The sequence below is a fragment of the Indicator indicator genome, chromosome 34 (genome assembly GCF_027791375.1).
Source record: "Indicator indicator isolate 239-I01 chromosome 34, UM_Iind_1.1, whole genome shotgun sequence".
Classification (NCBI taxonomy): Eukaryota; Metazoa; Chordata; class Aves; order Piciformes; family Indicatoridae; genus Indicator; species Indicator indicator.
In genome coordinates, this window is record NC_072043.1 from 3,068,854 (window position 1) to 3,092,957 (window position 24,104).

A 24,104-nucleotide genomic window follows, 5' to 3' on the forward strand; every position below is an offset into this window, starting at 1 on the left:
TGTCTGAAGCTGCTCATGTGCTTTTCTGGTGAGCACACACATGCTGGGAGCAGACGATGCCTTCCTGAGCGCTCTGCGTGAGCTGTGTCATGAAGGGAGACAACAGGCGAAGAAATCAAAGCAGGTGTTTTAGTGATGCTCTTATTGGATTAATAATGAGTAACAAATTGCATTAGGCACAGGAGGAATTAAGGCTGGCATGGGGTTTTGCTTGCATTTCCCAGCCCTGTATCAGCTCCTCTGTCTGTCATTGATTGCTGTACAGCAAGGAGTTGCCCACCTGGGTAAATGTTTGTGCTTCTTCCACACTCGTCCACACCAGTCAGCGGCTGTGGTATTGGCAGCCATTGCAAAGGATCAGCTGCAGTGGTGTCTGAAGCCCCTTAGCTGAGAGCACACCACAGCTCTTATGGTTGAAGCCCACAGAGCTCTTCCCTGTGAAGCCAGGCAGAAGCCTCCATCCTTGCGCTAAGCAGATCAGGGAGCAATCGCTTGTGAGCTGTGGGGAGAGCAGAGCTCCTGGTGAGCTGGGACCGTTCACAGCTTCCAAACACCACATGAAATTAGCAGCTGTTGGAGGTGGTTCTGGGCTCACTTTGACAAGACCTGCAGGGCACTTTACTGTTAGCACCAGGGAAGTCTCATTACATCACTTAATGGAGCAGGGTGGGTGCAGCACCTCCATCTCTGCAGTGTCTGCGTGTTGGCAGCAGTCGGGCAGCTTCGGGAAGCGCCAGCGCTTGGCGTCACCCAGGGTTTACTCAAGGATGTGGTTTCCTACTGATGTGATGTGTGTCTGGGTGCTTTTCTCTCCTGTAGGATGAACAAGCAATTGTTTCTCAGAACCTGGGTGGCCCTTTTGGTGCTAACTGTACAGCAACGAGGTGAGTATCTCCAGCCCAGGTGCTCAGCAGCTGTGCTGGGGAAGTGATCATGGAATCATAGAATGGTAGGGGTTGGAAAGGGTTGCTCCGTGGGCAAACCTTAGCTTCCAGGAGTTACCTGAAAGAAACAGGGCACGAGATGACAGCAGAGATCTGGTAGGGGCTGGAACAGGAAAGAACTTGGAGCTGGTACCTCTGCCCTGGCTTGTTGGCAGTGCTGGGGTTTGGTGCTGTTTTCCTCAGTGGCTGTGATGCAGAATATGGCATCGTGGCCAAGTACAGGCTTGGCTGGACACTGCTGTGCTGCTGCCTTAAGTGCACAACAGAGATTTTCACCTCCACCCTGAAGCCTCCCATGGCTTAGGGGCAGGCTGGTGGCCGGCAGACCTTTGGCATCCCCAATGCATCTGCAGCAGGAAAGGAAGTGAGGGCAAAGCAGCTGCTTCTTTCTTCACAGGAGGTCAATATTTGGGGATAGGCAATGGCAGGGCCTTTACAGTCAGGACTCGGCCTGGCATTGCCATAAGGACTCTCTTCTCCCTCTCCTTCCAGCTCACTCCATGGCGAGTCTCTATCCATTCTGGCAGAATGACACAAGAACGCCCAAAGTTGATGATGGAAGCTCTCCTGAGATCAAGATCTCAGTCCCATTCATCTTTTTTGGAGCCCCATACAGAAGCATTTATGTAAGTGGAGAAGCAGACCTTCCTTTTGTTCTTTCCCTTGCCCTTAGCATCTGCATTTTAAATGTGCTCTTCCCAGCACAGGATTTGGAGGATTTATTAGCATCTACCTGATAAGTTCTTAGATTTCATGAACTGATAGGTTTTATGATTAAGGAAGTCAAAGGTATATTTAATGGGCTAATGTTCATCGGGAAGGAATATAAAAGGCAATAAATTTTCTTTGCAGGTGATTAAATGATACAGCAAAGCTAAGGCCTTGACACAAGGGACATTATTCCTGTTGCACGACGAGAAACAAGAGCATGTAGAGACCCGCAGGGAATAAAAGGGCACTGTTTTGGACCTGTATGTGGGTTCCCAAGACAAGGACAGGCTGCTGCCAGATGATGGCACAGAAGGAGCCTAGCAAAAGGGACACCAGCTCCTCCAGACTGGGCTAAGAAAGGATTCACCTGAGTGCATTAAAGAGGGCAGATCCCAAGCATGTCCCTGTTTTGTGGTGACTTGCTCTTTGTGTATGTGTCTGGTCCAAAGCCTGCCAGGCCCTCAGATGAGGGGCAAAGATTTCCTGTTCCCCTGCCTGCCTGACTCATGTTTGTACACAGCAATCCTAGGAAAACTGTCACCCAGAGGAGGTTTCAAACCCTTCTGTGGTGGAAGACTTCAGCATCCAGGGCATCAGAGTCACTTGTTCTTCACTCTTTGCAAAAAGAGTTGTTTTGGGGAGCATCTTCAGCAGATCTGGAAGAGGCTGCCTGTGGCAGCATGTGTCACCCTGCTCTTGGGGAGCTGCAGGATCTGTCGGAGATGACAAAGCCAAAGGCAGTGGGCTTGATGCTTTATCTCTTTCTCTTGAGAGCCCTCGTGCCATGCAGCCACCTGTGTCATACAACCAGGCAGCGCTCCAGAGCTGCTCTGCAAAGGCTGGGTAAAGCTGAGGCCCCAAGGCAGGGTCCCAGCCAAGCCAGCTGTATGCTTCCTCTCTGGTGTTGGCCCTTAGGAGCTCTATTCTGCAGGCATTTCAGTCTTCTCACAGAATCACAGAAATGTTCAGGTTGGAAAAGACCCTCAGGTTCACCAAGTCCAACCCAGAACCCTACTCTACAAAGTTCACCCTTAAACCATATTCCCAAGCACCATGTCTGAATGACCTCTAAACACATCCAGGGTTGGTGACTCAACCACCTCCCTGGGCAGCACATTCCAGTGCCTGACCACTCTTGCTGAGAAAAATTTTTTCCTACTATCCAGTCTAAACCTACCCAGTCGTAGCTTGAGGCCATTCCCTCTTGTTCTATCACTAATCACCTGTGAGAAGAGACCAGCACCAGCCTCTCCACAACCTCCTTTCAGGTAGTTGCAGAGAGCAATGAGGTCTCCCTTCAGCCTCCTCTTTTCCCAACTTGTCCCACCTGGGCTTCCTGCACTCAGCCTTTGGCCACCACAGGTGGGCTGAAGCCAGGTCTCTGCCGGGGTGGTCAGGCTGTCTCGCAGGCTGCCGGAATGTACTCCACCTTTTTCCCTTCTCACTGACAAACCAGCAGCTTTCTGCTGGCTGCAAAGGCTTGCTGAGGCACAGGCATGTCTGTCTGTGCAGGTGAACAACAATGGAGTGATCTCCTTCAACGCTCTGGTCAGCCAGTTCACGCCCGAGGCCTTCCCGCTGGCGGACGGCAGGGCGTTCGTGGCCCCCTTCTGGGCGGACGTGCACAACGGCATCCGCGGGGAGGTCTACTACCGGGAGAGCACCGACCCCGAGCTGCTGAGGAGAGCCTCCAAGGACATCCGCAGGCATTTCAAAGACATGGCCTCCTTCTCTGCAATCTGGATCTTCATTGCCACCTGGGAGGAAGTCACTTTCTATGGTGGCAGCAGCACGACTCCGGTAAAAGCAATCATCTGTGCTTCTTGGCGGGAGGTGTTGGGTGGTTGAGTGTGTTCCTGTGTCTCTGAGGCCTCACCAGGGCTACTGTGTCCAGTTCTGGGCACCCTAGCTCAGAAGGGACAAAGAACTACTGAAGAGAGTCCTCGACAGGGCCACTGAGATACTGAGGGGACTGGAACAGCTCTCATGAGGAAAGGCTGAAAGAGCTGGGGCTGGTTAGCCTGCAGAAGAGGAGGCTGAGGGAGGATCTTATTAATACTTACAGATGCTGCATCCAGTTTTGGGTTCCCCAGTTCAAGAGGGACAGGGATCTACTGGAGAGAGTCCAATGGAGGGCTGCAAGGATGATTAAGGGACTGGAGCACCGCCTTATGAGGAGATGCTGAGAGCCCTGGGGCTTTCTAGTCTGGAGAACAGAAGACCGAGAGGGGATTTAATAAATGTTTATAAATATCTGAGGGCTGGGGGTCAAAAAGGAGGGGACAGGCTCTGCTCAGTTGTACCCTGGGATAGGCCAAGGGGCAATGGATGTAAGCTACAGCACATGAAGTTCCACCTCAACATGAGGAGGAACTTCTTCACTGTGAAGGTCACAGAGCACTGGAGCAGGCTGCCCAGAGAGGTTGTGGAGTCTCCTCTGGAGACTTTCCAGCTCCATATGGATGCATTCCTGTGTGACCTGTGCTAGATTCTGTGGTCCTGCTCTGGCAGGGTGTGGTTGGACTGGATGATCTCCTGAGGTCCCTTCCAACCCCTAACGTCCTGTTATCCTGTGATCTAATGGGTGGGTGTCAGGAAAATGGGGCCAGGCTCTTCTCAGTGGTTCCTTCCCTGGTAAGGTCCATGCAGAAGCCTGGGTGCAGGTAGAGAGTGAGGCATCTGTGCTTTTGTTTGTGGAAAAGGTTGTTTAGTAGTAGGCTGTTCACTGTGAGTGCCAAAAGGTGGCTTCTTCTGTCTTGAGGAGTTGGCTCTGTTAAACAGTTCTGCTCTTTTCCATTTGTTAGAGAGGCTGGAGATTTAATGCACATTTTTTTTGCAACTCCTGGCAGTGCTTGAAGAAAATAAAAAAAACCCAAAACATATATATATATATGTATTTGCAGACAGCAAGCAATACAGAGATTCATGTATTGCCTGAAGAATTACATTTGCAACACAATGCAGTTAATTTTGTTGTAGAGCATCCTGCCTGTGTCAGTAGCAGCCGGGGCTCAGGGCTGCCACATGGAACAGCACAATGCAACTTAAGCAGGAAATTCATCGCAATGCAGAAAAGCTGCAGAAGGCAACTTGGTGAACGTGGCCTCTGCTAAGCTGCAGCTGCTGTCCCTCAGTGGCACCCAGGCAAGTGGGTTCAGCTTCCAAGAGCCTTGTTAGACAGCTGGCATGCTCAGTGCATGTTTGGCTGTGAGCAGCAGACAGGGAAATCATAGAATCAGAGGAGTGGTTCAGTGGGAAAAGCCCTCTCAGGTCATCCAGTCCAACCATCAACCCAACACCACCATGGCCACTAAACCATGGCCCCAAGTGCCATGGCCACACATTTCCTCCCAACCTCCAGGGGTTGGGACTCCACCACTTCCTTAGGCAGCCTGTTCCAATCTCTGACCACTCCTTCCTAATCTCCAACCTCAACCTCCCCTGGCACAATTTCAGGCCATTTCCTCTCATCCTATCACCTGATACTAGGGAGAAGAGACCAACCCCCACCTCACTGCAACCTCCTTTTAGGGAGTTGCAGAGAGCAATGAGGTCTCCCCTCTGCCTCCTCCTCTCCAGACAAACCTAACCCTCATCTGCTCCTCACCAGATGAAGGGTCTGTTCTCCAGACCCTTCACCAGCTTTAGTGCCCTTCTCTGGATGCACTCCAGCACCTCCATGTCCTTCTTGTAACAAGAAGCCTAAAACTGCACACAGTGGTTTGTGTGAGGGCTCCTAATGAGGAGTGCCAGCCATCTAAAACCAGCTACCAGGTCAGCTCCCACCATCCTCCAAGAGGTGCCTGACCAGAGGAGGGTTTGTTGCCCCATCAAAGAGCAATTCCAAAGTGGTATTGCCTTTCTGAAGTTGCAGTCATGAGGAAAGACTTGGCAAAGGTGAGCAAGTGTTTTGAGGTGATGAAGAGGATACCAGGAAATGTAGGAGGCAGAATCACAGGGACAGAATGCAGGACTGGAATGGTGCCTTCCAATCAGCTTGCTCTCTCACTTGCCCTGATGTGAACTGTGCCATTTGCAGCTGCCATGAGGCAGCTCTGCCCACACCTCTCGCTCTCCCTGACAGCTTGTACAGGCTGTATTGCCTCTGTGTTCAAGATTTCTCATGGCAGGAGCCTAATGTGCCTTGGAAGTGCCATCCCTTGTGGTATGCAAGTAATGAGCACAGCCCTGAGGTCCTCTCCTCAGTCTTCAGGCACTCATGCTCACCTCAGCACCAATAATCAAACTTGTGGATTTGTTGTAGGGGATTTAAAGTGCTGCAATGTGACCCCCAGCCCCTCAATTCTGGCATCTTCCTTTTGTCAGGCAGCACATGGGACCTGTTGCTGATGCAGAGCAGCTCAGCTCTCTCTGTTCATGGTGCTTGGGGGTTGCTGGCTGCGTCCTAGTGTGAGACAGTTCAATCAGCGTCCTTTCCTGTATCACCTGAGAATTTTTTCTGTGGTTGTAGTTTCCTTCACAGCCTGCAGTGCCCAGGTAGCTGAGCTCCTGGTATTGCTCTTGAATAATTAAAAGAGGGGCAGCCCATGTTTTGTCCCCTGCTAAAATCCTGCTGCCTGAGAGGCAGGAGAAGCAGTTGTGTGTCATGGCGTGGTCCTGGTGCCAAGCAGTATGGGATGGACAGGGATAGGGAAGGACAGGAAAGTGCAGAAAGCTGGAGAAGTGATTGACTGTCAGTTCCCAGTGATGACCCCTGCTGCTGGATCTGCAGAGACAGAAGGGGATATCTCAAGGGGAGAGGCCTCTTCTGTCTTTCTGTGCAGCTGCAAGGGGGGAGAGCTTGGGGCTATGCTGCCCTCCTTGGCTGGCAAAGCATGGCCCTCCTGCCTGGGGCGTGGGCTGGCAGTTGCGTGAATGCATCTGAATTCTGGGGGCTGGAAATGTGGAGTGAAAGGAAGAATGTAGGCAGTAGATTGAGCAGGTAGTGAGGAAGTTTGGCAGGCAAGCAAAGAGTATAAGATCCATGTCTGACTTGGATGTAACCCACTGTTAACAGTAGTGTAGAATGTGAATGTGGAAGGTAAGTGGGAAAGATAACACAGCAAGGAATAAAGCTCAGACAGGGTAATGGCAGGTAACTGGTGGAAACAACCCAAAACCTGCTGATTGCTTTTTTTTTTCCCCTCAAGCTTATTCTCCTGCTGCCATCTATTGGTGTTAAATTGGACTGGAGAAGGCTGAAGAAGGTCGTCTTGTCCTGCCAGGTGGAGGTGGCAGCAGGGATGGGAGCTGGCAGGGTTGCAGCAGCGAGCACGAGTGTGTTTGGGGTCTCACTCAGTTTCTGCCTCTCTTCACTGTGAGGCTCCCACAGCTCATCTGCACCAGAAATGATTGTGGCAGAAGGGCCAGGCAAGCAGTGTGAGCAAAGCAGTCTCACCTTGTGAATCTGCTCATGGCTTTCCACAGGTGAACACTTTCCAAGCTGTCCTGATCACGGATGGAGTCTCATCTTTTGCCCTATTTAATTACCATGAGATCAGCTGGACCACAGGGACAGCCAGTGGAGGGGACCCCCTGACTGGTCTTGGTGGGGTGATGGCCCAGGTGAGGTTCTTTGCTCCCATATCCCTATCTCTGTTTCACATCTAAACAACTTGAAATCTGAAATTCCTGAAAAGATCCTTTGAAATTAAAGATGAGTTCTTGTATAGGGAACAGAGGAGTGTGGAGGTGCATCTCATTCCTGTAGCAAAGATGTGTGATGACATTTTCTCTCTCTCTCTGTTTTAGGCTGGCTTCAATGGTGGCAATTTCACCAACTTCTTTAGCATCCCAGGATCCAGAACCCCAGACATAGTCAACATTGAAGAAACAACGAATGTCAACATCCCTGGGCGCTGGGCTTTCAAAATAGATGGCAGAGAAATAGATCCAGCCAATGGCTGCAGCCTGAGAGGTAAGGGGAGGCAGCAGTGCTGCCTCTTCAAGCTTTGGGGTGCACTGTAGCAAAAGGTGATGCTGTTAGGTCACTGGTGGAGAGGTGCCTGACTGCCCTGGGCTACCACATGAGTTGTTTTTTCCCCAAGACATTCCCTCGAGCTGAAGCTGCAGGAGCAGAAACACACAAGCAGGGCTGGGTAGGTGCCAGGCACATCTCTGAGTGCTGCACAGTCACTACAAAGTCCAACTTTGGTGACAGTTTTTAGTCTGCACACAACAAGAAGCCCTGAAGAGTGGACAGAGAGCTCTGCCATTTGTGTCAGGGTGGTCACATCCTGTGTGGTGGCACAGCATCCTTGGCAGCCTGTGTGAAGAAGCCTTCATCAGCTGCCGTGTGCCCTTTGTTGTGGTTGGCATTGCCTCTCCCACAGGGGTACCAGCACAGCTCACATGCTCCGGGCTCACAAGGAGTGCTTGCAGTGAATTCTCAGTGTGGATGAGGCCTGTCTTGGCAGCTCTGAGAAAACTGAGAAGGGTCCATACATACTTGGGAATCTTCTCTGCTCTCTGCTCCAGTGCACAAACCTGTCGTCACTGCTGGCTTTTGTCCTTCCTGGTGTTTTAGCAGTGTGGTGTTGCTGTAAGCCTCCATTTCTGCCACCCAGAAGCAGAATCCTAACCCAAAGTCAAGGGTGGATGGAGCTTGAGTGTTTTTCGGGAATTGAATGCCACTGAGTCATCATCTCTGTTCTTTTCTGTGAGGTTGATGAGGGCAGTGGGAAGACCAGGGGACAGCAATTTCCTTTTGCTCCCAGAGTAGGAAAGCTGATAGAGTGGTCCCATTTCCCTTGTTGCTGCTGGAGGAACAGCAAGTTTTCCAGACAGGACAAATGCCCTGTCCTTGCAGGGGTGCCTGTGCTTGTGTCCCTGGCAAAGTGGGGATATAAAGGGATTAACAGATGCACATAGCGACTGCACGGGCACTCTGCTGCAGATTGCATTACCATGAGACAACCAAAACCATCAGGAGCCTTCCTTGTGCTCCAGGAGTCTTTCTAGCAAGAGAGGATTGTCACAGACACTGGAGGTGTCTCCACTCTGAGACATGTGGCTTCTTTATGTCCTAGTTTAGGACCATCCCAAGGAAGACCCATGAGACTCTTGCAGCCCCAGTGGAGGTTTCAGATCCAACTGCTGCAGACAGTTCCAACTACAGACCCTGGGAAGAAAGGCTGGACTTTGCAATGGGACTGGAAGTCAGTCCCAGCTTTACAGATGACAAGGGAAGCATGGGTACCTCCCACCACTGAATTTGCATTTCACAGCCGCTTGCCCTCCATGAGAGGAGGAGGTGCAGCATGAGGCACTGAAGGCAAGGGAGCTCACTGCAGGATGGTGCTCACTTGCCCAGATCCCCTGCAGCAGGACCGTTGGCACGAGAGCCCTCGTAAGTGGGTCGTGCTGAGAGGAGATGTTTGTTGCAGAAAATAGCTCTTGTGGTAGGAGGCAGGGAAGAGAACAAAAAGGTTAGGGGAGGCAAATTCAGGCAGCGCACATGGCGGAAACCACGCGTGTGAAAGATGGCCAGATGGAGGAGAGGGAACCTCTCACGGGTGTTTGCTACCCTTGTTCTCCCATCTCCTCTCTGCCTCTCATGTCTCTCACCAGCTAAAGCTGCCTCCTTTTATAGCTCCACTGTGCCACTCTGCTCAGTCTGTTGCTGCACCACCACTCGGCGTTTCCCATCACCGCTGCTCTGTGCTGTGGAGGTTCCTTACCAACAGCTCTTTGGTTTCATGAATGCTCTCTGAATCAGACTGAATTGCCTCTGGGCTGCTGAGGGTGGAGTTGCTCTTCAACCAGCAAAGTTATGTGAACATGGAGATGGCAGCAAAGCTGGAGGACAGCACAAGCACAGCGACGGTGCTGGAGATGGTCTCCAAAAGGTGTGAGCTTTACTGGGGGACTTTGCCTTTGAGAAAATGGCACCAACAGCTCTTGTGTCCTGCAGTGCTGGAGCAGAGCAAGGGTGATGGAAGGAATCACGGAAGATCCCTCAAGTTGGCCTGCCTGCATGGTACAGCACTGACCCCACATTCGTGACATGACTCACACCATCCAATGGACTTGTGGCACAAGGAGGCCTCAAAGGGGGAGCACCACGCATTGAAAATGAAGCTTGTGATCACAGTGCTTTGCTGTGAGGCTCTTGTCAGGGGTCTGTGCCAAGAGAGCAGCTGAGGAGGCTGGCAGCAGGATGCTTTGGTGGTGGTCTTGATCACTGGGCTGTCAGACCTCTCTATATTCTGATGTGGTACAACTAGAGCATGTTCCTCTGATGAGAGAAGTGATGTAGTGTGGGTTTTCCCCTTTCTGTCTTTCTAGGACAGTTTCTCCGTCAAGGGGAGATCTTCTGGGACAATGCCAACTGCACCACCAAGTGCCGCTGCCTGGACTTCAACAATGAGATCTTCTGCCAGGAGCAGGCTTGTGGCCCCTTTGAAGCGTGCGAACTGAAGACCAAGTTCTTTCAGTGCGTGCCGGTGGAGAGCAGCACCTGCGTGGTGTTTGGAGATCCACATTACCACACCTTCGACGGCTTCCTCTTTCACTTCCAGGGTTCCTGCTCCTATCTCCTCGCCAGGCAGTGCTGGCCAGGCTCCCAGCTGCCCTACTTCAACGTGGAGGCCAAGAACGAGAATCGAGGCGGCTCCTCCGTCTCCTGGCTGAGGGATATTTTTGTGGATGTCTACTCACATAGGATTGTCCTCCCCAAGGGCAGCTTTGGGAAAGCAAAGGTAAGAGCCTCACTGAAAGGGGAGAATTAACTGGGTCAGCTGCTGTAAAGGTGACAGCAAGACCATGACAGCAGCCTGGACAGGGTGGGACAGCACTTATGGGTCCTGCATGTCCCTTGGGGAATGAGCATGGGTGACAGGCATGGTGGCAAATGCCTGTGGCTTACTGACAGCTGTCCTTCTGCACACATCCCTAACCCTAAGACCACCGTCAGAGGTCTCATATGGCTTCTGTCTTTGTCCCAGCATGAGAGCTCTACTATTTGATGTGTCAGCTCAGTTGTCTGCTGTTGTTCCCACAGGTGGATGACTTGGTGGTGTCTCTACCCATCTCTCTGGAACTGGGTGCAATAAAAGTCTACCAAAGCGGCTTGTTCACAGCCCTGGAGACTGATTTTGGCCTGCTGGTGACTTATGATGGACAACACTACGCCTCTGTCTCTGTTCCGGGCACGTACATCAATGCCACGTGCGGCCTGTGTGGTAATTACAACAAAGACCCTGAGGACGATACCCTCCGCTCGGATGGGAGGTTGGCCGTGTCCGTGCCGGAGCTGGGCGAGAGCTGGCAGGTGCCACACCCCGAGCGGAGATGCTCAAGTGGCTGCTTGGACAACTGCACCTTCTGCGACGCTGCCACTGAGTCCCTCTACTTCAGCCCCGAGTACTGTGGCTTCATCAACAAGAGCGGAGGGCCCCTGTGGGAGTGCAGTGCTGTTCTGGACCCCACTGCCTTCGTCCACAGCTGTGTCTACGACCTCTGCAGCATGCAGGACAATGGCACCGGCCTGTGCCAAGCCATCCAGGCATATGCTGCGGTGTGCCAGGGGCTGGGCATCTCAGTGGGAGAGTGGCGCACCCAGGCGGGATGCGGTAAGTGTTTGCGTGCTCATGCCAGAGGAGGGGAGCGATTTCAGGGGTCTGCCTGTGTGCTCTGCAGTGCATGAGATGAGGGGCAGGAAAGCCAGGGGAAGGAGTCAGGCGAGAGTCCCTCCTCTCCCTCTCTTCTTGTGCCAGGCATGAGGTGGCAGCTCCATGTTGCTCTGCAGATGGGCAGCTGCTGTGCTGAGAGATGGAGGCTGGACCAGACAGGGGCTGGCCAGCACTAGTACACCTCTTGGCCAGCCCTTCAGCAGGCGGCTTGATGCCTCTCGGCCTGTTTTAAAGAAGCCATTGCTTGCATGACAGGAATGGCCAGGGAGGTGCAAGAGGCAAACAGAAGGGTCAGTTCCACCAATCACAGAATCAACCAGATTGGAAAAGACCTCAGAGATCATCAAGTCCAACCTATTACCTAATACCTAACACCACCTGACAACTAAACCATGACTCCAAGTGCCACATCCAAGGTTTTTATGAATACCTCCCAGGATGGTGACACCACCACCTCCCTGGGAAGCACATTCCCCTGGCCAATTACTCTTTCTGTGAAGAACTTTCTCCTCACCTCGAGCCTAAACTTCCCCTGGCACATCTTGAGACTGTATCCTCTTATTCTGTCACTGGTTGCCTGGGCAAAGAGACCAACCCCCAGGTGACTGCTCCCAAAGCATGCTGTAATATGGTCCTCCTCTTGTTTGTCTCCCCTCTGCACCCACAGCTACGGCTGTGCGGTGCCCAGAGCTCAGCCACTACTCAGTGTGCACCAGCAGATGCCCTGCCACGTGTTCGGACCTCACGGCCCCTCTAGCCTGCAGCTCTCCCTGTGCTGAGGGCTGTGAGTGCGACGAGGGCCACGTGCTGAGCAGGGACCGCTGCGTGCCTGTGCAGCAGTGTGGCTGTGACGTGGACGGTCGCTACTACGCCATCGGGGAGTCCTTCTGGGCAGCAGCAGACTGCACTGTGCAATGCCACTGCGAGGAAGGCGGGGAGGCCAGGTGCTTCAACACCACCTGCCCCGAGGAAGAGGTCTGTGCCATTGAGAACGGCTACCGGGGCTGCTACCCGAAGCGGCAGACTCTGTGTTTGGTGGGGCAGAACCAAGTGCTGCAGACATTTGATGGAGTAGCCTTCCCCTACCCACTGGAGCACTCCTACACGCTGCTGAAAACCTGCCCGGAGAAACCAGACTTCATTGAGGTGGACATCAGCCAAAAGAAACCCGGAGCTGCTCCCAATGGGCCACGGGTCATACGGATCCAGGTGGCTGGCCAGGAGGTGAAGATTGGAGGCACCAGCCTGTTGGAGATCAAGGTAAAGGTGCTGGTGTCAGGACATCCCACCTCAGGGCCAGAGTGGGAGGTGGGGGCTCATGCTGTGATCCAGTGTCTCTCTGGAGAATGGCTCATGGGTCTGTGGCCCTGGACCCAAGTTAGAGCATCAGGCACCACAGTGGCACTTTGATGGCCCAAACAGGCTTCTTCCCTCTGTGGAGACCCTTTAGGTGCCTGTGAAGTTGTCACAGCACTCTTACTCCTGTTCAGTTGCTGAGTCAGCTCTGGTGGCTTTCTTGACATTGCAGTTAACTCTCACAACTTGTTTTTCCCTTGGGAAAAAAAAATTGTTTGTGGGGCAAAAAGCATGGAAAGAGCTGCAGGCCCTCCCTCAGAGTAGGCTCTGGGCCTTGGAGGGTGAGTTTGGGTCAGGAAGTGTTTAGCATACTCAGTGCCATGTGGCCAGCAGAGGGGAATGGCCACGCAAAGTTGCACTGCTCTCTGTGAAGCCTCTTGATCTGCTTGTAACTTGTCAGGTGAACGGTTATGAGATGGAGCTGCCCTATTTCCACCCCTCTGGCCGCCTGGAAGTCTACCGTAGCGACAACGGCACCGTGATGGAGTCAGAGGGGCTCCTGGCTATCAGCTACTATGACTCAGGCCTCCTGGAGATCCACCTCTCCACTGCCTACTTCAACTGCACCGGGGGCCTGTGTGGCTTCTTCAACGGCAATGCCAGCGATGAATTTTGCCCGCCCAAGGGCAAGTGCACGGACAACCTGGAGCTCTTCCTGGAGAGCTGGACCACATTTGATGAGATCTGCAATGGGGAGTGTGGGGACCTGCTCAAGGCTTGCAACAACGATTCGGAGCTGCTCAAGACCTACAGGAGCCGCTCCAACTGTGGCATCATCAACGACCCCACCAACAGCTCCTTCCTGGAGTGCCACAGCGTGGTCAATGTCTCAGCCTACTACAGGACCTGCCTGTTCCGCCTGTGCCAGAGTGGGGGTAACCAGTCGGAGCTGTGTGACTCCGTGGCACGCTATGCCAGTGCCTGCAAGAACGCTGAGGTGGACATTGGCCAGTGGAGGAGCCACAGCTTTTGCCGTGAGTCCCCCAAAGCTGTTAAGTACCTGGGGCAGGGAGAAGGGGATGTAGACCCTGGCAGCCTCAGGCAGAGTCTTTTTGTTGGGAGCTTGCAGGTATGCAGAGGTAAAGCAGCTTTTCTTATGAGCTGCTGAAAAGTATGGACTCTTCCCTTTACCTCTTCTCTTGTTTCTGGTGGGTACCCCTTACCCACAGAGTGCTTCTCTGTGGTTGAGCTGGCAGACAGTCAATAGCAGAAGAACTGCTTGGGAGGGAGGCCCTGGCCTGACAGCACTAGCGGCAGCATTGGATGTTCAAAGTCACACAGAAGGGTAGGGGTGCAGGTGCCTAGTCTGGGGCAATTTTCTTACTCTTTTCCTTAGCAGCCAACCAGAGATGGGCTTTGCCAAGGACAATGCTTGGTAGAGTTTTCTGCCATGAGCATCCACAAAGCATATGGAAGGGGAAGGGGAATTGGGGTCGGAATGGTAGGAATGCAACATCTCTCTAGCTCAAAGGCAAGGCAGTGCTGCTCCACATACCAGGAGTTTCTAAGCGGTGCCTGTGCCAGCAGAGACAGATTTCCCAGTGAAGCAATTTCAGGATGGCATTTCAGGAGGCATCAGAAGCTTTATCATGCAGTGTAGGAGCATTCCAGAGCTGCAGATGGTGTCTGGCAGTGCTGTATGCCACCATCGGAGGATAATTTGAATCACGCTTGTTTTTAGCTGTCGCTGTACACTTGCTGTCGATGGGAAACATTCATAATTCAGAAGACAATGTGAAAAATCCCCATCATGGAAGTATGTGGTGGGGAGACAGCCCCCAGCTCCACTGCAGAGGTTTGAGGGAGATGTCCATTTGGCAGACCTGGCCTCATGCTCTTCAAAATGCCATGGGCAAAGGCTGAGAGCTGGGTTTGTTCAGCCTGGAGAAGAGAAAGCTTAGGGGAGACTTTCTTGCCATGGACCAGTACATAAAGGGTGGCTGCCAGGAGGATGGAGACTCCCTTTTTACAAGGAGTCCCATGGGAAAGACAAGGGGTGATAGGGACAAGTTACTGCTGGGGAGATTCCCATTGGACTCCAGAAGAAAATGTTTCCTCATGAGAACAGTTAGCAATTGGAGTCATCTCCCAAAGGAAGCAGTGGATTCCCCTGCACTGGACAGTTTGAAGACTCAGCTTGCCAGGGTGCTGGGCTACCTCATTTCAACTCCACTATCACCTAGAAAGGTTGGAGCAGATGATCCTTGGGGTCCTTTCCAACCTGTCACTCTGCAAAATAGCAGGAGGAGGCATCACTTGGCATGTGGCAAAGCAGGGCAGTGATGCGAGGAGGGCGATGGTCAAGAGAAGGGGTTGCAAAAGGGATGAGAAGAGCCAGTGGCCGGCATGGTGCTGGGACTGTTTCCCCTTTTCCTTTTTCCCCGAGTCAGTTGCTCTTCACCCTGTTTCCACCTTTTGCCTGTTCCCCACCCATGCTGCTCCAGGGCTGCTGGAGCTGGGAACTCACACTCCATGTTTGTTGGCCCTGCAGCCCTCTCCTGCCCAGAGAACAGCCATTTTGAGGAGTGCATGAGCTGCGTGGAGACCTGCGAGACGCTGGCGACAGGCCCTGTCTGCGCAGACAGCTGTGCAGAGGGCTGCCAGTGCGACGAGGGCTTTGCCCTCCGCGGCAGCCGCTGCATCCCCCGCGGAGAGTGTGGCTGCAACTTCGAGGGGCGCCAGCTGGCCACCAACCAAACCTTCTGGATGGACATCTCCTGCCACTTCCTCTGCTACTGCAATGGCTCCGACAACAGCGTCTACTGTGAGAATGTCTCCTGCAAGGACGACGAGTACTGCCTGGAGGAGAATGGTCTCTACTACTGCCACGTCCGCACGGATGCCTCCTGCATCATCTCTGGCTATGGACACTACCTGACTTTTGATGGCTACTCCTTTGACTTCCAGAGCAGCTGCGCGTTGGTCCTGTGCACCACAATCACCCGGCCCATGGCAGAGCGCTCGGATACTTTCCCTGCCTTCACTGTCACAGCCAGGAATGAGGATCGGGACACTTCTCTGGCCCTCTGGGTGAAACAAGTCGAAGTGGAGGTCTTCAATTACAACATCGTCATCCACCGTGCCTACAAATACACTGTGATGGTGAGTACAGGGCCATGAGGACCATGGTTACTTTTCCGTGCTGTGGCTCCCAAACCATGGAGCAATTCCCCAGGCATAAGACCTTACAGCTTATGAGGTTTTCTGGAGGTTAGGAAGGGTGCATGCTTAGACTCAGCTCTAGGGTGCTGCCATGCACAGCTTTTAGAGAGGGCTTCTATTTCAGCTGCCTTGTTTTGGATGTAGAGGTGAAGCCATCAGCAACATTGCTCTGAGAGCTGAGCTGCCCTCATTTGTGTCCTCCCCGGCAGCTCCAAGCATCCTTCCCACTCACAACCTGTCTTGTTTCCTCACAGGTCAACGATGAGCGTCTTTACCTGCCCCTGAAGCTGGGCCAGGGCAAAGTGAACATCTTTGCCTTTGGCTTTCACATCGTGGTTGAGACCGACTTTGGGCTGAAGGTGGTGTATGACTGGAAGACCTTCCTCTCTGTCACCGTCCCACGCAGCTTCCAGAACCTCACCTATGGCCTCTGTGGCCGCTACAATGGCAACCCAGAGGATGACCTGGTGGCCAGGGGTGGTGTGCTGGCCTCCAGCGTTGCTGAATTCGTCCAGAGCTGGGCAAAGCGAGATGCATTCTGCCGCGTGGGCTGCGGCGACCGCTGCCCTGCCTGCGGCAAGGTGGAAGGCTTCTGGAAACCCCAGCAGCTCTGCAGCCTCATCCCGAGCCAAAGTGGTGTTTTTGCCAAATGCCACAGCAAGATCAGCCCCAGCTTCTTCTACAAGAACTGCCTCTTTGACACCTGTGTGGATGGGGGAGCCATGCAGACAGCCTGCAGCTGGCTGCAGAATTATGCCAGCACGTGTCAAACGCAGGGCATTGCCATTACTGGCTGGAGAAACTTCACCTCGTGCTGTAAGTACCACCCTGCCTCCAGCTCCTTTTTTAGAGGTGCTTCCTGTCATTGTCCACCTTAGCTATAGCACTGTCTGGAGCTCACCCTGTAGAGAGGTAGCAGAGCACCTCATGGAGCATGAGTGGGCACCTGCTACCTTCAGGCCATCGACCCAAACACATCCCAGGTTCCCACAGTCAGCATATGGAGATGGCCGTGGGGATTCCCTCCTTTCTTTCCACACAAGGGAGCAGTCAACAGAGTAAGTGAGCTAAAGTGGTATGGTAGCTGTGCCTGTAGGCAAGGCTGAGCAAACTGACTGACCTGTCTGCAGGTGAGGGAGGGGGAGTCTGATGGGCTGGCAGCATCCCTCCCACTTTGATCTCTTGGAATCAATGCAAACTGTGTGTGGTACAGCACAAGCAAGGATGGAAAGGGGGAAGCCTCAAGTTCAGAAGGTATCAGCCATCCCTCCATTGCTACACAAGAATGACATCAGTCAGCTTCAAAGCCAGCAGCATGTGTTTTCTCTAATGAACCTCCATGCTCTTGTCAATAAGATTACAATGTGATGCTCAATTAGGCTCCCAAGGATGGGGACCACAGCTCTCTGGCAGCAGATCTGTCTGGCAAATCAGATGGAAAGCAATGTCTTAGATAACAAGAGTGAAATTTTTGTCATTATTCCTTCTAACTAGCAAACTCGTGGCTCGGAGGGTTCCTCTCTCACAGGGCAGGGGTAGTGAGGCCATCCAGCAAGGCACCTTGGATGGTCCACAGCAGGGCATGGAGAGCAGCATGCTCAGGCACAGCCCTTGCAGGTTTCATGGTCTGATGGCCCAGCAAAGGCATGTCCCCAAACAGAGAAGAGCAGGGCCTGAGATCCCCAAGGCCAGCATAAGCAGCTCTTCTTAGTCTGGTGTCAGTAAGCAGGAGGGCAGGGACCACAGGGCAGGGGCTCTTGGGAGACTGAGGAGCAGTCTGAGCAGGAGCTCAGAGGTGGTGGTGAGTAAGGAAGACTTGTGGCTCAGCTTGGACTAGGCAGCTGGCAAGCAGCGTAGGACAGAGGGATGAAGGCTGCCTTTTCCCTTCAGTTGTGTGCCTGCAAGCTCCAGGTCCCTCTCTGGGTAACATGGTCCCTGGTTACCACCTTGGCAAGGGAGTTCACTGCCCAGGGATGCTAGCAGTGGAGATTATGGCCCCATGTATGGCTGGCTGCCAGGTTGGTCTGGGAAGCTAATCTGGGTATGTTCTGTCCTCTGTAACACTGCAGCCATCAGCTGTCCTCCCAACAGCCACTACGAGAGCTGCGTGTCCCTGTGCCAGCCTCGCTGTGCTGCCATCCGGCTGAAGAGTGACTGCAGCCACTACTGCGTGGAGGGATGCCAGTGTGACCCTGGGTATGTCCTCAATGGCAAGAGCTGCATCCTTCCCCACAACTGTGGCTGCTACTCTGATGGCAAATACTATGAGGTATGCTGCTCATGTCCTTCTCCTGGGGCTTTCTCACTGCCTGTCTGGTATTTCTGAGCAGAGGCTGGGCTGGTACCAAGTGTTGTGCTGCACCCACTTGTCAGGGTCATAGCCTCAGTCAGAGCACTCAGCAGGGCCTGCAGGGTCAGGTCTTCTTCATCAGCCTCATGTGTGTCTGCTGGTCCATGGCCATGCTTGGGGATTGCTCTGAAGTCTGGTGGTTTGGCACCAAGGGAGAGTGGGGGGAACAAGGGGCAAAGCAGGCAGACATGGATCAAGTGGAGGCAGAGAGAGGCAAAAGAGGTGCAAGAAAGAGGTCAAGGAGGCGTTGAGTGTGCTGTGATTTCTGTGCATGTCCCAGAGGTGAGGAAGGTGTGGTGGTGGTAGTGAAAACATGCAGTTGCCTCATGCCTGCAGGTAGCAGAGATGTTGCAAGGTGCAAGCTGCCAGTGTGTTCTTTGTGCCTTTTCCTCTGTCCTTATTGCCCACTCTTGCTTGCCCTGCGACAGAGGGGCATAAATCTCAGCCCAAGCATATGCAGAGGGCAGGGCAGGGGTCCCTGGCCCTGACAGCTGGTGACAGGTCCCTCCTTCAGCCCAAGCAGCTCTTCTGGAACGGGGACTGCACGCGCCGCTGCCGCTGCTTCCGGCGCAACCTCATCCAGTGCGACCCACGGCACTGCAAGTCTGACGAGGAGTGTGCCCTGCGCAACGGCATCCGTGGCTGCTTCAGCACCAGGAGCTCCTTCTGCCTGGCAGCCGGTGGCGGTGTCTTCCGCACCTTCGATGGGGCCTTCCTCCGCTTCCCTGCCAACTGCGCCTTCGTCCTCTCCACCATCTGCCAGAAGCTACCCGACTTCTCCTTCCAGCTCATCATCAACTTCGACAAGTGGTCCTCTCCCAACCTCACCATCATCTCCCCTGTTTACTTCTACATCAACGAAGAGCAGATCCTCATCAGTGACAGGAATACTGTCAAGGTAAGGTCTCATCAGGGCTGTCTGTCCCCTCCAGTCAGCCCTGGAGGGCTCTGTTGGTGGCTTCGCATCCCAGTCGAGGCACTCTGTGAGCTGAACATGGGCCTGTCATCTCTTGGGCTTCACAGAAGGATGCCAGCCAAGACATAAGGGCTAGCAGGAAGCAAGATGGTCTGCAGCCCAGGAGTTTATAGCTGCCTACCTGTCCACCTCTCAATGGTGCAGGTCCTTTTAAGTGCAGGGGTACAGAGGGCTGGGTATTGCTGCAGTGTCACTTGGTCTCTGAAGGGCATTGTCTGTGGCCTTTTCTGGTGACTAATGAGTCCCAAGCCAGAGTCTCTGCATGTAAGCAGAAGTGCAGCCTCATGGAGGCATTTAAGGTAGGTGATATGCTCAGATGGATCCATGGAGGCAGAAGGAGAAGGACTTGCCAGCCCCTACCAAAGCCAAGGGTCTTTGCTTTGTCAGCTGCTTTAGTGGGAGGCAGCTGCAGAGCTGCCTGTGGGTGGCTCACGCTTCCAGCCATGGGCAGAGGGATGGGATGTCAGCCTTGCCTCCTCTCCTCTCCTTCATCAGGTGAACGGCAGCCACGTCAGCATCCCCTTTGTCACGGGGCTTTCCACAAAGATCTTCAGCCAGGAGGGCTTCTTGGTCATCGACTCCAGCCCTGACATCCAGATCCGCTACAACGGCTTCAACGTCATCAAAATCACCATCGGGGAGCGGCTGCAGAATAAAGTGTGTGGCCTCTGCGGCAACTTCAACGGCGACAGGACGGATGACTACGCCACGCTGCGGGGCAAGCCTGCGGTCAGCAGCGTGGTGCTGGCACAGAGCTGGAAGACCAATGGCATGCAGAAGAGGTGAGCCATCAGACCACCCTTCCCTGCTGGCTGGGAGCAGGGCCAGTCACGACGAGACCCCCCACAACATATCTGATGCCCACAGCTGCAACGAGCTGCAGTACTCACAGTATGCTGCCTCCTGCGACAACGTCCAGATCCAGGAGCTGCAGAGCGACAGCTACTGTCTGAAGCTGACGGACATGAAAGGCTTCTTCCAGCCCTGCTATGGCCTCCTGGACCCCCTGCCATTTTATGAGTCCTGCTTTCTGGATGGCTGCTACAACCACAAGAAGGTCCAGCTGTGCGGCTCGCTGGCCGCCTATGGCGAGGCCTGCCGCACTTTTGGCATCCTGGGCACAGAGTGGATCGAGAAGGAGAATTGCTGTAAGAGAGCCAGGGGCTGTCCGGGTCAAGGGGAGCTGCGTTCCAGCGGGATCACAACCAGGGGGAGAGGGGCAGCTCGGGCAGAGGCAGTCCTTGGCGGTTGGAGGTGCCTGCCCCGCGGTCTGAGGGTAAAGATGATGTTTGTGCTCTGTCTTGTGTTGTTTAGCAGGAGTGGTGGAAGATCCCTGTGTGGGCGCCGACTGCCCCAACCGCAGCTGTGAGCTGGACAACGGCGGGGAGCTGTGCGGCTGCATCGAGCCCCCACCCTATGGAAACAGTGAGTCCTGCAATCCTGGCCAGAGGGTTGGCATTGAGCAATGTGGGCACGTTAGGCTGTCATGCTGGGGCTTGGGGAAGAGCTGTGCAGAGAGCCGAGATGTGGTATTGCAACCATGTGTGGTTCAGGGTGAGAGAAGGGAGGAGGTTTTCTGTAGTGCACATTCTGAGCATCTCTGGCTTGGGACCACTTTGAGCAGCAGGGCTGGGCAGGGCATGCTGCAGGAGATGAGTGCAGCCTGTTTGTGGCAGTGGGGAGGAGGGCCAGGCAGGCCAGCAGCCTGGGTGTGCAGTGCCACTTGTGGTGATCTGAGGCTGTAATGTCTTCTAGCCACCCATGACATCATTGATGCAGAGGTGACTTGCAAAGCTGCCCAAATGGAGGTGTCAATTTCGAAGTGCAAGCTGTTCCAGCTGGGCTTTGAGCGTGAGGGGGTGCGGGTCAACGACCGCCACTGCCCCGGCATCGAAGGGGAGGACTTCATCTCCTTCCAGATCAATAACACCAAAGGCAACTGTGGCAACCTGGTGCAGGTGAGGCAGGCATGAGCCATGCAGGGCTGGGAGCAGAGGTGAGCGACACTGGGGTGGGATTTGGGGAAAACAGTCAGGTCTTGTGGGGTAAGGATGCTGCCCAGCAGTTCCTATCCCTGCCATGCCATACTCTTTGTGGGCAGAGGTGGTGGAGATGCAGCAGGGCCCTTGGTGTCATGTGGCTCATTTAGGGGCCAGGGTGTTTGTTAGGAGCAGGGTAGCAGGGAGGGCCAGTCTCCAGCAGCATGCTGTGCTCTGTCTGCAGTCCAACAGCACTCACATTGTGTACAAGAACACAGTGTGGATCGAGAGCGCCAACAACACCGGCAACATCATCACCCGCGACCGCACCATCAACGTGGAATTCTCCTGTGCCTACGAGCTGGACATCAAGATCTCCCTGGATTCAGTAGTGAGGCCAATGCTCAGGTAGGAGGCTGGAGTGAGCTATATGACCTCTCCTGTCCCACAGGTGCAGGAGCAAGGGTCCCATGTGAGGTGCTGAGTTGGGGGTTTGTAGCCTCTCCTCTGTCTGAGTCAATATTTTTGTGTCCTTGTTAGTGTGATTAACTTGACGGTGCCGACGCAGGAAGGGAGCTTCACGACCAAGATGGCTCTGTACAAGAACTCATCCTACAAGCACCCCTACCGACAGGGTGAGGTGGTGCTCACCACCCGAGACGTGCTCTATGTGGGGGTCTTTGTTGTTGGGGCCGATTCCAACCACTTGATCTTGATGCTGAACAAATGCTACGCGACCCCCTCACGGGACAGCAATGACAAACTGCGCTACTTCATCATCGAGGGAGGGTGAGTGGCTGTGGGCCAAGTGGCCCAGCATACCTTAGTGGCTTTGGTCTTGTCTGGTGGGGAGGGTGCTTCTAGGGTTGCTGTTGTCATTTGAAGGTCACTGAGATGGTTGACAGAGATCTGGAAAGGGTGGGGAATAGGGCAGGTTGTGTTGTTAGTGCAGGAGGTAGGTTGCTTAGTGTAATGGTAGCCAGAGGCCTCATGTGCAGTGGAATGCTGGCTGTGGAGGGAAGCAGCCTTCCTTGTGTCACTGATGCTCTGGGCATTTTGGCTGTCTATGGGAGGCAGGGGGCATGTGGATCATGGTGGATGTGTCTTGGGAACTGGGAATACCACAAAGTCAGAAGTACCAGAGAGAGGTCACACTACGGAGGCAGGATGGAGGTAGGCTTGGAGGGATCTATGGGTGCTGCTGCAGGACCTAGGGCAAGGAACCTTATGGGAAGAGGGGTGAGTGGTGTCCCTCAAGGGAGGGTCCCAGTTGAGAGGGCCAGGGCAAGCATAAGTGCTTTGTGCAGGTGCCAAAACATGAAGGACAACACCATTGGCATAGAGGAGAACGGGGTGTCACTAACCTGTCGCTTCCACGTCACCGTCTTCAAGTTCATCGGCGATTATGATGAGGTTCACCTGCACTGTGCCGTCTCCCTCTGCGATTCAGAGAAGTACTCATGCAAAATAGTAAGTGGGGCAAGTGCTGAGGCACAGCTTGCTGGCTTGGCAGGGCTCTGGCAGAGTATAACGAGCCAGACTGGTGCAGTGTCAGAGAGGTGGCTGGGGATGTAGCCCCAATGGCAAGACTGGGAGGGGTGTGTGACTCTCTAGGCACCAGGAGTAGAGCTCTGCTGTGCACAGGTCACCTCAGGATCTGTGCTCTCTGAGCCTGGTTGCAGGATCCCTTTGGGAGCTGGGCTGGATGGAAAGGTGTGGTGGGGGCCCAGGGAGGGGCTGAGATTGATGGAGGTGGTGTTCATCCCTGTGTAGAACTGCCCTCAGCACACGAGGATGGCCAGCACATATACCGAGGAAGCCAAGGAGCAGATCCTCTCCGTGGGGCCTATTAGGAGGAAACGTGAGTATGTGTGACCCCGAGGAAGGCTGCAGGGCTTGTCTGTCACCCAAGTTGAGCCTGGTGGTGTGCCACGGAGCAGGAACCTGGGCATGGCAGGATGCTGGGTCACAGGCAGACAAGGATCGGGGGCTTGGGGCCTGGCAGCATCACTCAGGTGTCCTCCTTTGCTTTTTGTGTGCAGGATCAGACTGGTGTGAGGACAATGGAGGCTGTGAGCAGATCTGCACCAGCCAGGTGGATGGACCCTTGTGCAGCTGTGTGACAGGGACACTGCAAGGGGATGGCAAAAGCTGCAGGGGCAAGTATCGGTGATGGTGCAGGAGGAGTTCGGGTGTGCACAGCACAGGGGCTTCTGCACCCAAGCTGAGGGGCTGTAGGGGTGAGCAGTGTGGGCAAGTTGAGTGGAATGTGTGGGATGTCACAGACAGGAGGGAGGCAGAGGACAGGGAGCTGGATGTGTGCTGTTCCCAGGGGCTCTGCTCATGGTGAGGTGTCTGCAAGGTCATTGATGGCAGACTTTGAAGAGATGGCAGGCAGTAACTTGCAAGGGTGGTCATGGTGTGTGGTGTGAGCCACCAAGCGGGCTTGTTGGGGGTGGAGGGGAGGCCCAGTGATGAGATGGGGTACCCCAGGAGGATGTGGGACTGGTGTAATTTGGGGGGTGTGTGAGAAGGGAGGTGTCTGTTGCATTTTTGCAGGGACCCCAGCTCATGTGAGCCTTGTTGTTGTGTTGGCAGCCTCCAGCTCTGCGGGGAAGCACTGTGCCCAAGCGACCCTTTTGGTGGCAGCCCAGCTGTGGCTGTGCACAGCTCTGCGGGACCTGACCTCGTAGGTGCGGCTCTGCCGCCCAGCCAAGTACTGTTCTCATGTCAGCCTGAGTCTTTGTAGGGTAGGAGATGGCACCCCCACAGTGGCCAAACTGCCACTGATCCATCCTGCTGCATGGAGGCAATAGAGGGACTTGATCTGCAGAGAGCTTGAACGTGGACCCAGATGTGAACATGGCATGTGGCAGATGCAGTGGCAGTGACAGCAGGGCAGAGCTTGAGATTTGTTGGCATTAATGTGGGGCTTGGGTTTGGTTTTTTTTTTTTTTTTTTGCAGGTTTCTGGCATTGATGTGGGACTTGGGGT

General features: G+C 54.1%; 1 protein-coding gene across 1 annotated transcript; it reads left to right on the plus strand.

Moving 5' to 3' along the window:
• The first annotated feature begins 820 nt into the window (after positions 1-820).
• On the plus strand, positions 821-23,803 carry TECTA (tectorin alpha). The gene is made up of 23 exons (XM_054395694.1): positions 821-884; positions 1,437-1,570; positions 3,168-3,455; positions 7,083-7,220; positions 7,407-7,572; positions 9,942-10,354; positions 10,657-11,227; positions 11,955-12,547; positions 13,044-13,617; positions 15,135-15,745; positions 16,060-16,621; positions 17,875-18,074; positions 18,670-19,053; positions 19,627-19,913; positions 19,999-20,279; positions 20,446-20,556; positions 20,887-21,089; positions 21,355-21,518; positions 21,651-21,899; positions 22,418-22,580; positions 22,884-22,971; positions 23,153-23,269; positions 23,709-23,803. Exons 1-23 carry the CDS (start codon positions 821-823, stop codon positions 23,801-23,803), a joined length of 6,456 nt encoding a protein of 2,151 aa, XP_054251669.1.
• The last annotated feature ends 301 nt before the right edge of the window (positions 23,804-24,104 follow it).

Excerpts from the sequence above, each read along its gene's own strand:
- TECTA (XM_054395694.1), top strand. The coding sequence starts at position 821 with ATGAACAAGCAATTGTTTCTCAGAACCTGGGTGGCCCTTTTGGTGCTA. Across the intron at positions 15,746-16,059 it reads CCTACAAATACACTGTGATG|GTCAACGATGAGCGTCTTTA; the intron begins GTGAGTACAGGG and ends GTTTCCTCACAG. Across the intron at positions 20,557-20,886 it reads GCCCCCACCCTATGGAAACA|CCACCCATGACATCATTGAT; the intron begins GTGAGTCCTGCA and ends AATGTCTTCTAG.